This window comes from Oncorhynchus mykiss, chromosome 11 (genome assembly GCF_057628025.1).
Source record: "Oncorhynchus mykiss isolate SJ-2025 chromosome 11, ASM5762802v1, whole genome shotgun sequence".
NCBI lineage: Eukaryota > Metazoa > Chordata > Actinopteri > Salmoniformes > Salmonidae > Oncorhynchus > Oncorhynchus mykiss.
Genome location: NC_143032.1, coordinates 27440001 through 27455565, shown reverse-complemented (window position 1 = coordinate 27455565; position 15565 = coordinate 27440001). Strand labels below are relative to the sequence as shown.

The 15565-nt window shown below is 44.9% G+C and overlaps 1 protein-coding gene across 2 annotated transcripts in view; it reads left to right on the top strand.

Annotated features, from left to right (window-relative positions):
- mpp7a (MAGUK p55 scaffold protein 7a) overlaps positions 1-15565 on the top strand; it is a 304718-nt gene that overhangs the window by 76976 nt on the left and 212177 nt on the right. For both annotated transcript variants that reach the window (XM_036935252.2, XM_036935250.2), the window contains exon 3: positions 6497-6704. In XM_036935252.2, coding sequence (XP_036791147.2) covers positions 6668-6704 — 37 coding nt within the window. In that variant the 5' untranslated portion in view covers positions 6497-6667. The remainder of the gene's footprint in view (positions 1-6496; positions 6705-15565) is intronic.

Below are 15565 nucleotides of genomic sequence, written 5' to 3'. Positions count from 1 at the left end.
GGAACACTGCTCTGTGAATGCCTTTCAAATGGCACCAGGGCCCATATAGCTAGGGAATAGGGTGCCTTAGGGTAAATAGGGTTCCTTTTGGGACACAACCTGTAATACTGTCATAAATTGACACCCCTACTGGAACTTGAAGGGAAGGGACCCCTCATTTATATCACACTCAGTCTACTCTGTAAGTACTAAACCCCCTTAAACCCACACCCTCTATCCATCCACAATTCTCTTCCTCGCCATGTATCTCCCACTCTCCCTCTATCTCTCAATCTCTCCCCCATCCATCTCTTCCCCCTCTGTTTCGCTCTCTCTAACCAGGCAGCATCACAGCAGAAATATTTGGACACATGTTTTATGGACTGGAAGAGCGTACTCTTTTCTGTCACCGTGTTCTCTTTATTGGGTGCGTGCGCGCACATGTGAAAACAAGGTAGTGTCCTCTTAAAACCACACGTGACCACTAATGACACGGCATGCCTTTAAAAACAGCCTGCGTCGGAGGCGTGAGTCACTGCCACGGTGAATTAGGGAGACCCGGCGCTCAGATACACTCATTCAGGGCTCAGACTCACGGATGGAGGGGATCTAAGGTTGGATTTAGAGGAGTTGGGGATAAAGGGGGCAGAGTGGTGTGGTATACATGTGTGTTTTCTTCTCTCGCTTGGCGATTCAGTAGTTGAACACTGGACGTATGTGGGACTCTAGACGTCCCACTTGCTGTGTTCACTATCAGGTCACTCCCAGGAGAGGGCACCAGTGAGCTCAGAACCTGGTCCCGCTACATACCTGTGCATACAGGAGCCAGGGTTTACAGCCACAATATGTTCAGTCAGTTAGGTGGAGCATATAAGCATTTCCAATCTGATAATATTGATAATTCCACAATGCTGTTGTAGGCCAGTGCAAGGCTTTATAAAGGTAAGTCAGTTGAGTCAATTTAACTTAATTGAGTATTAGATGGTTCTGGTAAGACCTGGATGAACTTGGTTGATGAACCTGAATTTAAACTTGGCACATCGTGACACCAGATTGGCACAGCGGGGTTTACATAGTGCTTCACTAGGGTCAGATGGATTTGCTCTATAAAAATAGGACTTCCAAAAAAGGACTCATTAATAAGGGCTGAGAATTGCGGGGGACCTCACGATACGGAATTATCACGATACTTGTATTGCAATTCGATATTGTGATTTGTTGTTCCAAACATATTGCTCACTATATGTCTGCTGCAGAGGGACGAGAGAGAGACGTGAGAACATGTGTTTTGACCCGTCATGGAAATAAGTGCTGAAAACAAATCGTCTCCCTATTTAAAAAGGTGGAGAACAAGCCATAAAGGTTTTGGTGCAGGTACAGCCAACTAGCTCAATAATAATATTGTGATATGTAAGGGGAAGGAGGGTGGGTGGGTGTGTGTGTGGGTGGGTGGGTGGACGGGATGGGGGGGGACGACAAAACATAGCGATACTGATATCTGCCGACATACTATTTTACAGCAGGAAACTAAAGTGTGATTTTTCCACTCTGAATTTCCATAAATTGCCATCCAAAAGAGCAATTGTCCAATAATTATGTTTTAAATGTTGATTTCATACATTGTGATAATAATGACATTTCATGAGAATGGCCAGAATTCTTCAGATCAGCATGAGATTCCCTTTTCTCATCCTATTTATTCAATGTCGGTTATCGTGGAGTTATTTGCCATATAGCTGTAAAAGGCCAATATCGGACGATCATACTGGTGAACCAATCTATCGGTCGGGCTCTAAAGGTGCCATAAACTAAAACAGTTCTTCGGGTGTCCACCCTTGTTGGTTCCAGGTAGAACCCTTTTGGTTTCAACTACTTGAAACCAAAAGGGTTCTACCTGGAACCAACAAGGGTTGGTTCTACACGGAACCCAAAATGGTTCTACAACCATTTTGGGTTCCGTGTAGAATCTTATCCACAGGAATCAAAAATGGTTTTTACCTGGAACCAAAAAGGGTTCTTCTATGGTGACAGCCAAAGAGTGTACTGCCAACCCAGGGAATGTATAGACGGAGCATGCCTGCCTGCAGAAGTCGTCTACCTGCGAAACGCGTGTCCTTTTCCCGACTCTGTGTCCCACTTGAGACCACTACACTTTCTTTTCTCTCACGTTGTCTTCATGTTTGGTGCAGCCAAGTGTTGTGTTCCAGAGAATGTTTTTTTCTCTCAGTACTGGACATTTTGAGTAACCTAGGCTATCATATCTGAACCTCAGAGGATAGTAAAGAGTGTGTTTTGGTGTCAGAGTTTTGGAGGACAGTATAGTTTTTAATGTCAGAGTAAGAGCGTGTGTTTTCATAACCTGTTTTTCCTCAACCCTCTGTCTCCTTCTCTTCGACCTCCAGCTGGGTCCCTGGGTCCTCTTCCCATCCTAGCCAAGCCCGGTCTGTTTTTGAAAAGGGTCGAAAAAAATAACAACTCGTCTTCATCCCGCTCTTCTATCCTCCATATTGCTCGTTCCCCCTCGGGCTGTTTTCTCTTCAAATAACTGATGGGACTTCAGGTTTCACACTGAGCAAGACTAAACAAATACAGCGTGTCTCCTAACATGTGATGCAAGCGCTCCTTTGTTTGGTAAGCTGCTGCGGCTTGCCGTGTCCAGGGTGTTTTCCAGCTGTGTTGTAGTAGTAAGAGTAGAGGGGATTCTGGCTGTAGTTGGATATTGGGCCACTAGATGGCAGCAGCACCCTTTCAGGGCACTGTGTGTGTGTTACACATGGGAGAAGTAGAAGGCATACCTTTTCATTGTGATCAGGCTCTTTTCTTCTCCACATGGCAAAGTTGCTTTGCCTCCCCCCTTTACACTCAAACCTGATTCTGTGTGATTTGTACAGAGGAGAACCAAGCCATGGCTGAATAAAGCATCTTGACTTGGACTGTCTTGAAGTTCAGTGGTTACTGGCCTTTCGGGCGCCGTAAAAGTCTCAGGTGCTCTCGGTGCCGCGGTACGCTTCCTGGCCTTCCCAAGGCCCCGGACGGAAAGATGGATCCCACTTTGATTTGGGAAAATTTCTGTAATTCCTCCTAGGGATGCCGTCTGATATTCCTGAATCCTGCAGCACTAGAAGGCAGGCAGATCAATCTCCCTAACAAGTCCCCCTCTGTCTCCGTCTGTCATTCCAATCACACTGGTATGACTATACCTTAGCCTTGTCCCTTACCCTGCTCTGTGACTGTGAAATACAGGGCTGGTTTAGCGCGGGTCAATTCTTTTGACATGAGCTCAGTTGCTGCTGCTTTTGTCCTCTGTGTTCAGAGCTGTTGGAGAGATCTTGTAGGATCCTGTGGTCCAGGCCTGAGGAGCCTGCTGCCGCTGAGCTGCACCTTCTCTGTCCCAATTGGCGCCCTATTCCCTATGTAGTGTACTACTTTTGACCCAAGCCCTGTGGGCCGTAGTGCACTAGAAAGGGAACCGGGTGCCATTTGGGACTTACACCGAGTCTCTGCTGGTCTCTTTAGCGTTTTTTTAATGGGATATATGTAGGCTTATGGTGTGGAACAGGACTGAACTTTGATTGCACTTGACGGTTTGGTCTATACATTTACTCTTGCTGTGTGTGTGTGTGTGTGTGTGTGTAGAAAGACAGCTGTGCTCCAAATCTAGCAGGCGTAACAAAGGAGCTGCGTGGTCTGAACTGTCCCACGTCCTCCACTTCCCCCCTCGGAAGGGAAAAGTCATACGTCCTTTACTGTTGTTCTGTGAATTCAGCACGTCTTACCTCCGGATTTCAAAAACTTCTGGCCCGAAAAACGTCAAACTCCTGGAACCCAACGTGTGTGTGTGTGTGTGTGTGTGTGTGAAGTGACCGGGTTTTGGGTCTGCCTGCAGTCTTTCCCGGGTGATGTTTGCTGAGGCAATATTTTCCGCAGCAGGTTTTTCCTCACCTGGAGGTAGCGGTCGTCCCCAAGGTGCGTTCACAACCCGGCGTGTCAGACACCGTTACGCAACATGAGCTAGCGTCTCCGCTGATTTACACCCAGCAGCTTCAAACACAGCTAAAGCCCCAAGCCACACAGAACTCAGCTCTGCTTGTGTCGTTCCTGAGGCTGAATAGTTAGTGCACGCTCCAACACCCTTTGACCCAGTGTTCTGGGCTCCGCTGGGGTGGTCCAACGGAGTGTGTGTGTTAGACCTGCTGAAGGGGCTCCTGAAGGAGGTATTTTGGCCTTAGAGAGTGCAGAGCGTGGTGGATCTGCCTGGAAGCTTGTCTGCGTGTTAGCGTTGTTAGCTAGCTAGCTGCCTGCAGCCGCAGCCAAACGGCCCGGTCAGAACACCCTCACTCCGCATGGGACCAATGGCTGTCAGAAGTCAGCCGCCACCATAGGAACAATGTAGCCGGGAAGGAGACCATGAAGGAGGGGACCAGATACAGTAGGTGGCTGTGGCTCATTTGAGGGATTTGTCTACTCTAGCTGTTCTTTCTGCCTTTAAGCCATCCTGTGTTGTATGATATGGGGTTCAGACAGAGAGTGGAGCAGACTGGACTTTGGGGAACCAAGTCTAGGGTGGGTCATTGAGCCCTATGTTAGGCAGGAGCCTTAGGTTAAATGTTATTGGCTGGCCACCGTTCTCTACATTTAAAGCGAGCTTTGATGACTGCCTAGGCTGCTGAAGAATGTGGTTGTCTAGACCTGAGCAGCATGGTTAGCAAGGGAGGAAGGATAGAGAGAGGGACATGGTAGGTAGTTGCCCCTGGGGCCTAATGAAGGGACCAGGGGGAGAAATGGAGGGGATGGGGGGTCATACAGGAGAGTGTGTGTGTGGTAGGGAACAGTAAAGCCTTTAATAAGGGAGGTGTGAGTCGAGGCCAGCCAGGAGTGGAGGGTTGAGGAGGGGTGGATGAAAGACTGGGGGGGGCAAGGGGCTGGGGGTCTCCTAGGGGATGCCACCACAGTCCCATCCCAGCCCTAGTGTGTGTGTGCCCCTAATGCCGGCCTGCTGCTGTTCTACAGTAGCAGCACCTGCCTCTGTCTGCTGGGGTTGGCTGGAGTACAGAGGTCAATAGGTAATGTCCTCTGAGGCCTCCGCGAACCCCAGACCCAGTGCTCTGACTCAATGACTACAGCTAGCGCTCTGAGACATTCCCACCTGCACAGACATCACACATGATATGTCATGTTTATATTTAAGCAGTAAGGCCCGAGGGGTTGTGGTATATGGCCAATATTTTTTGCTTCGTGTCTAAGAATAGCCCTTAGCTGTGGTATTTTCCACAAACCGCTGAGGTGCCTTTTTAATAAAAAAAATAAAAAAAATGTGACCTTTATTTAACAAGGCAAGTTAGTTAAGAACAAATTCTTATTTACAATGACGGCCTACCCCGGCCAAACCCAGACAATGCTGGGCCAATTGTGCGCTGCCTTATGTGATGCCCAATCACGGCCAGTTGTGATACAGCCTGGATTCGAACCAGGGTGTCTGTAGTGACGCCTCAAACACTGCGATGCAGTGCCTTACACCGCTGCGCCATTCAGGAGCCCTATTGCTACTATAAGCTGGTTAACATCGTAATTAGAAGAGTAAAAATACATATTTTGTCATACCTGTGGTATACGGTCTAATATACCACGGCTACCAGCCAATCAGCATTCAGGACTCAAACCACCCAGTTTATTCAGCGCTTGAGAAAGTCTGAGTGTGAGCGTTTGTTGATGTGTGCGTGCATGCATGGCATATGTCTGTATTGAGGATGTGCGTGTACTGTATTGAGGATGTGTGTGTACTGTATTGAGGATGTGTGTGTACTGTAGGGGTGTGTATGATTCTTCCTCTGTTGTCCTGACTCCTGACATTCCTCAAATCCTCCACCTTGATAGGGAATCCCAAAATGGGGACACACATCTTTCAGGGATAGAGGGTATATCCAGGAATCTTGTTCCAATTAGCTTAGCAGTACATGAGCTGTTTTTCCCTCGCTGGGTTTAATAGGCCAGAGAGAGTGAGTCTGAGGGGGTAGATTAACAGCCAAATGATTTTCTTAGAGTTTTGTTTTTATTTTTTTAATGTTCCCCTCGATCTCTCCATTTTCTCTGTGGATGGGATCCCAGTTCACTGGTTGTATTTACAAAGTGCTGCATTTCCAGGCTCATTTGATTTTTCACAGGTCTGGTCTGCAGTGTTCTCCCTTGAGCTGGATTGTGTTTCCTATGTTTCCGCTGGCCGTTGAAAGGGGGGATAACGAAGGTCTGGAAAAGGGTGTGTGTGTGTGCCTGTCCCCTTGTGTGTGTGTGTGTGTGTGTGTGTGTGTGTGTGTGTGTGTTCACAGTTGACCCTCCGTGATTACGAACCAACACATTTTTGCTATCATCTGCTGAATAACTTCCTTCATTGATGCGTACATCCGCTTTCTTCCAGGTGTACACACACACACACACACACACACACACACACACACACTTGTGCTTGTGGCATTGGGTGCGTTGAAGCGCAGTGCCTAAATTCCTGCCCTCTCTCTTTTAGGGAACGCCGGCCACCCATGGTATAAATCCTGGAGAGAGACACCTTGGACTGGGGGTGACAGAGGAGAGGAAAGGAGACTGAACCTACCCTCTACCCTTCCCTTGCCTGCTGCTGCAGTGTGGCAGTGCTATTTTCATTCTCACTCTGATATTCCACACCCAGGCAGGAACCATGCCGGCCCTGTCCACCGGATCTGGAAATTACTCGGGTACCGAATGATGTGATGTGATTCCTTTCTGCTGTGCACACTAAACCCCGTTCCCTATTCACGATGCACATCTTCCTACCTGTTTTATCCCCTTTATACACTGCACTAACTCTGTGCCCTTAAGGCTGTTCACACTCAGCCTTAAGGCTGTTCTAATACGCTGGATTCTGTCTCCACTGTAGGTTTTTACAAAGAAGCATAGTTCATACAGTTCCTTCAAAGTATTCATACCCCTTGATTTATTCCACATTTTGATGTGCTATAGCCAAAATGGATTAAACATTTGATTTATTATTAATTGTTTTATCTCTCACCGTACACTCGATACACCATGATGACAAAGTTAAAACATGTTTTTAGAAATGTTTGCTAATTTACATAAGTATTCACACCCTTGAGTCAATATTTTGTAGATGTTCTTTTGGCAGCAATTACAGCTGTCTGTCTTTCTGGGTAAGTCTCTATAAGCTTTCCACACCTGGATTGGGCAACATTTGCCCATTTATTCTTATAAAAATTATTCAATCTCTGTCAAATTGGTTGTTGATCATTGCTAGACAACCATTTTCAGGTCTTGCCATAGATTTAAGTCATAACTGTAACTCGGCCACTGTCTTCTTGGTTAACAACTCCAGTGTAGAGTCGTGGCCAAAAGTTTTGAGAATGACACAAATATTAATTTTCACGAAGTTTGCTGCTTCAGTGTCTTTAGATATTTTTGTTAATGTTACTATGGAAGTATGATTACAAGTATGATTACAAGTATGATTACAAGCATTTCATAAGTGTCAAAGGCTTTAATGACAATTACATGAAGGTGATGCAAAGAGTCAATATTTGCAGTGTTGACCCTTCTTTTTCAAGACCTCTGCAATCCGCCCTGGCAGGCTGTCAATTAGCTTCTGGGCCACACCCATCCACACCTGATGGCAGCCCATTGTTACTTAATCAATGCTTGGATTTTGTCAGAATTTGTGGGTTTTGGTTTGTCCACCTGCCTCTTGAGGATTGACCACAAGTTTTCAATAAGATTAAGGTCTGGGGAGTTTCCTGGCCATGGACCCAAAATATTGATGTTTTGTTCCCCGAGCCACTTAGTTATCACTTTTGCCTTATGGCAAGGTGCTCCATCATGCTGGAAAATACATTGTTCGTCAACAAACTGTTCCTGGATGGTTGGGAGAAGTTGCAGGATGTGTTTGTACTATTCTTTATTCATGGCTGTGTTCTTAGGCAAAATTGTGAGTGAGCCCACTCCCTTGGCTGAGAAGCAACCGCACACATGAATGGTCTCAGGATGCTTTACTGTTGGCATGACACAGGACTGATGGTAGCGCTCACCTTGTCTTCTCCGGACAAGCTTTTTTGCCCCAAACAATTGGAAAGGGGATTCATCAGAGAAAATGACTTTACCCCAGTCCTCAGCAGTCCAATCGCTGTACCTTTTACAGAATATCAGTCTGTCCCTGATGTTTTTCCTGGAGAGAAGTGGCTTCTTTGCTGCCCTTCTTGACACCAGGCCATCCTCAAAGTCTTCGCCTCACTGTGCGTGCAGATGCACTCACACCTGCCTGCTTCCATTCCTGAGCAAGCTCTGTACTGATGGTGACCCGATCCCGCAGCTGAATCAACTTTAGGAGATGGTCCTGGCGCTTGCTGGACTTTCTTGGGCGCCCTGAAGCCTTCTTCACAACAATTGAACCACTTCTTGAAGTTCTTGATGATCCGATAAATGGTTGATTTAGGTGCAATCTTACTGGCAGCAATATCCTTGCCTGTGAAACCCGTTTTGTGCAACGCAATGAGGACGGCACGTGTTTCCTTGCAGGTAACCATGGTTGACAGAGGAAGAACAATGATTCCAAGCACCACCCTCCTTTGGAAGCTTCGTCTGTTATTCGAACTCAATCAGCATGACAAGAGTGATCTCCAGCCTTGTCATCGTCAACACACCTGTGTTAACGAGAGAATCACTGACATGTCAGCTGGTCCTTTTGTGGCAGGGCTGAAATGCAGTGGAAATGTTTTTTGGGGGGATTTAGTTCATTTGCATGGCACAGAGGGACTTTGCAATTCATTGGAATTCATCTGATCACTATTCATAACATTCTGGAGTATATGCAAATTGCCATCATACAAACTGAGGCAGCAGACTTTGACACAAATATTAATTTTCATTCTCAAAACTTTTGGCCACGACTGTCGATTTGGCCTTGTGTTTTAGGTTGTTGTCCTACTGAAATGTGAATTAATCTTCCAGTGTCTGTTGGAAAGCAGACAACCAGGTTTTCCTCTAGGATTTGCCTGTGCCTAGCTCCATTCTATTTATTTTTATCCTGAAAAACTCTGCAGTCCTTACCGACGATAAACATACCCATAACATGATGCAGCCACCACAATGCTTGAAAATATGGAGAGTGGTACTGTAATGTGTTGTATTGGATTTGCCCCAAACATAATGCTTTGTATTCAGGACCAAAAGGTAATTGCTTTGCCATGTTTTTTTGCAGTATTACTTTAGTTCCTTGTTGCAAACAGGATGCATTTTTCTGAATATTTGTATTCTGTACATGGTATGAGGGCCAGATTGGGAATTTAGTCAGGACACCGGGGTTAACACCCCTACTCCTACGATAAGTGCCATGGGATCTTTAGTGACCACAGAGCGTCAGGACAGCTGTTTAATGTCCCACCCAAAAGACGTTTCCTCCCTCTTCGGGAAAACTGAGTTATGAAGGATGCCACAAAGGTACACCATTCAAAATCTAATGAAGAACTTCACCATGCTTACAGGGATATTCAATGTCTGTTTAAAACAAAAAATGTATCCCCTGTCATGTTTAACACTATTATTGCTCATAGAGTGAGTCTATGTAACTTATTATGTAACTTGTTAAGCACATTTTTACTCCTGAACTTTTTTAGGCGTGCCATAACAAAGAGGTTGAATACTTATCAAGACATTTGAGCTCTTTTACATTTTTATTAATTTGTATGTAAAAAAAAGTTTTTAAACTTAAAAAAAACAAAAAAACATGTAGCCCAATGAGAAGAAAATAGAAATGTGATCTATTTTAAATTCAGGCTGTAACACAACAAAATGTGGAAAGGGTCCAGGTGTCTGAATACTTTCTTAAACTTTTCTCTTGAACTCCGTTACAACCTCGACACTGAACCCTGTCCCCTATGCACTACAATGAACCCTGTCCCCTATGCACTACAATGAACCCTGTCCCCTATGCACTACAATGAACCATGTCCCCTATGCACTACAATGAACCATGTCCCCTATGCACTACAATGAACCCTGTCCCCTATGCACTACAATGAACCCTGTCCCCTATGCACTACAATGAACCCTGTCCCCTATGCACTACAATGAACCCTGTCCCCTATGCACTACAATGAACCCTGTCCCCTATGCACTACAATGAACCCTGTCCCCTATGCACTACAATGAACCATGTCCCCTATGCACTACAATGAACCATGTCCCCTATGCACTACAATGAACCCTGTCCCCTATGCACTACAATGAACCCTGTCCCCTATGCACTACAATGAACCCTGTCCCCTATGCACTACAATGAACCTTGTCCCCTATGCACTACAATGAACCCTGTCCCCTATGCACTACAATGAACCCTGTCCCCTATGCACTACAATGGCACCCTGTCCCCTATGCACTACAATGAATCCTATCAACCATGATGTTACAATAGCACAGTGACCTGGTTCATCCCTTTCCTGATGTTCTTCTCCAGGCCCCACAGGTCTCATATGTTCTCACAGGTGTTCACAGCAGACAAATGAGCACTCACACACCTCAGTGATGTCTATCACATACGTCCTTCCGTCATGTGTCTGTGTCTCTCGTGATGATGTCAGAGAGGGAGACATGTCAGGTCTTTTAACATGCAGGCAGATGACATCAGAGGTTAGGGGTCAAGGCTTGCTCTAATTAGAGCCTGTCTCCGTGTGTGTGTGTGTGTGTGTGTCTGCGTGTGTGTGTCTGCAGACGCATCCACCTCTCCCCTCTCTCGTCCCTTCTCTCATCTCTCTCTCAACCACAACCCAAAAAAAGAGGAGCAAAAGGACAAAGAGGTGGATGAAAAAGAGAGGGCGGACGGACCAACGACAGACACAGGGAAAAAGAAAGTTGATGGATAAAGAGTGTGTTCGTCTCGGCTGTCCAGGCTTTGACAGAGTTTACGTAGCCGTTGTGGAAATTCGTATAGACAAAGTGAAAAGCCAGACCATCAATTACTATTATAGTCATTTTAGGCAATTACTGGCACAGACCCTGTTTCCAAATAAAACATGTAAGGGCTCTCTCCTCCGCCCCATCCCTCTATCCCTCCATCTTTCATCCCTCCATCTCTATCCAATTCCCTCCATCTCCTCATCCTTCCTTCCTCAATCGTCCAGTTTGAGCTTTACGGGTGAAATCCAGAACGCCGCGAAACGTGGACGACAGTTTCGTAGAGCCACAGGCCACAGAGCTGTGGACAACGTCGTGACTGATGTTAGGATTCCTGGTGTAGATGACAGATTCCGCTCCCTGTGTCAACTTGTGTCTAGTAACACTAATGTTACTAGAAGAGGGCTGTGTGAGTAGCTCAGGGAGGAGTGTGACAGAGCGTAAGGCTGCAGAACTGACCAATTCGTCATCTTGTGACAACCCGTGTCTGGGGGAAGTGATGTTACAGGAAGGAGTATTGTAGAGCGAGGGCAGATTGTTGTGAGTGGTCTCAGCCTAGTGAGGAAGGTGGGAGCAGAGGTTCATCTGTGTGTTTTAAGAGATTACTAATCTGCCTTGTGTAGATAATCAGTAATCAGTGTAATTGTCATTTTAGCAGAGAGTTAGAAGACATGGATTTAGGAGGTACAGCTGCATAAGTGAGGGGGTGTACGGGTGACAAAGTATTTATGCATTGGGATTTGGAAGTGTCATTTTTTTATACTAATCCGGTAATATCTATCATATGTATACAACAACGTGTAAAGTGTTGGTCCCATGTTTCATAAGATCCCGCACGTTTGTTTACATCCCAGTTAGTGTAGAGGAGGAGTGGGAGGGGGGTGCTGAGGAGTATTTCTGTCTGTAATGAAGTCCTTTTGTGGGGAAAAACAAATTGTGATTGGCTGTGCCTGCCTTCCCAGTGGGTGGGCCTATGCCCTCCCAGGCTGCACCCCTGCCCAGTCATGTGAAATCTATAGATTAGAGCCTAATTTATTTATTTAAATTGACTGATTTCCTTCTATGAACTAACTCAGTAAAACCTTTGAAATTGTTGTTTCTATTTTTGTTCAGGATATATTAGATGTCCAGACAATTAGTGGACATGTAGAATGATCTAGGTAGATGGTGCCCTTTGTAGGATTTCCCATCACATTCAAACAGGGAAATCTGTGGTCATTTAGTGCTACTGGTGTTGGGGGCTGGTAGGTAGCTGGGGGGTTTGGCAGTGTCAGAGATCGAAAGAGGACCATCGCGCTCGCCAAAACGTCTCTGTACGCTGTCCCTGATGAGGTGAAAAGAATAAAAACACTTTTAACATAAAGCTTTATGCATCATATTTTTGAGTGCGGACCATCACCCCTTTTTATTTGTGTCAGAGATCCGACAGACAGGCAGGTGACTGACACATTTATCCCTCCCTCCCTGAGGACCTGGACAGCACAGCTGACCACCAGGACTTATGGTGTCTCACCAGGAGCAATTAAGACGTAATCCAGCCTCAGCCTACTCCATCACTCTGTCTGAAACTCATATCACCACCAAGCAGCTGCTGAAATAACAGCGCTACACGGTACAGACTTATTAATGCTAATATTTTCCCCCGACTGAAAGAAAGGGCTGAGTAGTGTGTGTGTGTGTGTGTGTGTGTACGAACTAAGCGCAGCTCTTTATCCGGTGTGTGTATCTAAAATGTTATGGAATATTTGGAGAATAAATATGGGATGAGGAGACGGATGGTACAGAAAGTGCTCTCTACTTAGGAACATGTTGTCTCTCACTTTCTCTCTGTCTCTCTCAGTTCAATTCAAGGGGGTTTATTGGCATGGGAAACATATGTTTACATTGCCAAAGCAAGTGAAATGGATAATAAACAAAAATTAAATTATATTCTCTCTCGCTCTCCCCTTCTTTCGCCACGGGAGCGGCCTTCTCATACCGGCTCAGCTCTGCTCGGCCCAAAATAAACAACAGACCTCTCTCGCAAATTAAGATCTAATAAATGAAACCAAATAATGAAAAAATAAACCTGAAAAACAATAAAAAGCTGGAAAAATGACCTCTAAAATATGACCGCGGGGGGAACTAAATGTTTGAACGAAACGCCGTCCCAGTGTTCAGGTTACTCAGGGCCCTTTTGGTGTGGGACTTTTTAATCAATACTTTGGAAGCAGATTGAGGCGTTTGGTTGATGTTACTGGCCCCAGGCTTCTGTTTAAAAAAAATATATACAGTGCCTTGCGAAAGTATTCGGCCCCCTTGAACTTTGCGACCTTTTGCCACATTTCAGGCTTCAAACATAAAGATATAAAACTGTACTTTTTTGTGAAGAATCAACAACAAGTGGGACACAATCATGAAGTGGAACGACATTTATTGGATATTTCAAACTTTTTTAACAAATCAAAAACTGAAAAATTGGGCGTGCAAAATTATTCAGCCCCTTTACTTTCAGTGCAGCAAACTCTCTCCAGAAGTTCAGTGAGGATCTCTGAATGATCCAATGTTGACCTAAATGACTAATGATGATAAATACAATCCACCTGTGTGTAATCAAGTCTCCGTATAAATGCACCTGCACTGTGATAGTCTCAGAGGTCCGTTAAAAGCGCAGAGAGCATCATGAAGAACAAGGAACACACCAGGCAGGTCCGAGATACTGTTGTGAAGAAGTTTAAAGCCGGATTTGGATACAAAAAGATTTCCCAAGCTTTAAACATCCCAAGGAGCACTGTGCAAGCGATAATATTGAAATGGAAGGAGTATCAGACCACTGCAAATCTACCAAGACCTGGCCGTCCCTCTAAACTTTCAGCTCATAAAAGGAGAAGACTGATCAGAGATGCAGCCAAGAGGCCCATGATCACTCTGGATGAACTGCAGAGATCTACAGCTGAGGTGGGAGACTCTGTCCATAGGACAACAATCAGTCGTATATTGCACAAATCTGGCCTTTATGGAAGAGTGGCAAGAAGAAAGCCATTTCTTAAAGATATCCATAAAAAGTGTTGTTTAAAGTTTGCCACAAGCCACCTGGGAGACACACCAAACATGTGGAAGAAGGTGCTCTGGTCAGATGAAACTAAAATTGAACTTTTTGGCAACAATGCAAAACGTTATGTTTGGCGTAAAAGCAACACAGCTGAACACACCATCCCCACTGTCAAACATGGTGGTGGCAGCATCATGGTTTGGGCCTGCTTTTCTTCAGCAGGGACAGGGAAGATGGTTAAAATTGATGGGAAGATGGATGGAGCCAAATACAGGACCATTCTGGAAGAAAACCGGATGGAGTCTGCAAAAGACCTGAGACTGGGACGGAGATTTGTCTTCCAACAAGGCAATGATCCAAAACATAAAGCAAAATCTACAATGGAATGGTTCAAAAATAAACATATCCAGGTGTTAGAATGGCCAAGTCAAAGTCCAGACCTGAATCCAATCGAGAATCTGTGGAAAGAACTGAAAACTGCTGTTCACAAATGCTCTCCATCCAACCTCACTGAGCTCGAGCTGTTTTGCAAGGAGGAATGGGAAAAAATTTCAGTCTCTCGATGTGCAAAACTGATAGAGACATACCCCAAGCGACTTACAGCTGTAATCGCAGCAAGAGGTGGCGCTACAAAGTATTAACTTAAGGGGGCTGAATAATTTTGCACGCCCAATTTTTCAGTTTTTGATTTGTTAAAAAAGTTTGAAATATCCAATAAATGTCGTTCCACTTCATGATTGTGTCCCACTTGTTGTTGATTCTTCACAAAAAAGTACAGTTTTATATCTTTATGTTTGAAGCCTGAAATGTGGCAAAAGGTCGCAAAGTTCAAGGGGGCCGAATACTTTCGCAAGGCACTAAAAATATATATATATATATATATATATATATATATATATATATATATATATATATATATATATATATTTTTTATTTTAATTTTTAATTTTTTATTTTTTTTAAAACAGATATGTTTTAAAATATCAAATCTGTGAGGAGAAGGAATGTGTCCCCAGTAGCGAGGGAGATCGATAGCAGGACCGACTGCTAGGACTGATTTCTAAGAGCCGCTCTCTGACACTTTGTTGGCTGAACATGGGACCTGATACACACACACACACATTAATTGACATTCTCACCAAGCGGCCAAGCGGCAGGAAATTGTTTTTTAATTGCGCAGGGTTGATCATGGGGTCCTGCCACAGTGGGATGTCCTAGAGATGTGTCATATCACCAATCCGGTTTGCTTAACACTCAACCCCAACCCAGCTACTGTTACCGTCTAGCTCTATGGAGGGGTTATGTTACTGTCTAGCTCTATGGAGGGGTTATGTTACTGTCTTGCTCTATGGAGGGGTTATATTACTGTCTAGCTCTATAGAGGGGTTATGTTACTGTCTAGCTCTATGGAGGGGTTATGTTACTGTCTTGCTCTATGGAGGGGTTATATTACTGTCTAGCTCTATAGAGGGGTTATATTACTGTCTAGCTCTATGGAGGGGTTATGTTACTGTCTAGCTCTATGGAGGGGTTATGTTACTGTCTTGCTCTATGGAGGGGTTATGTTACTGTCTAGCTCTATGGAGGGGTTATGTTACTGTCTAGCTCTATGGAGGGGTTATGTTACTG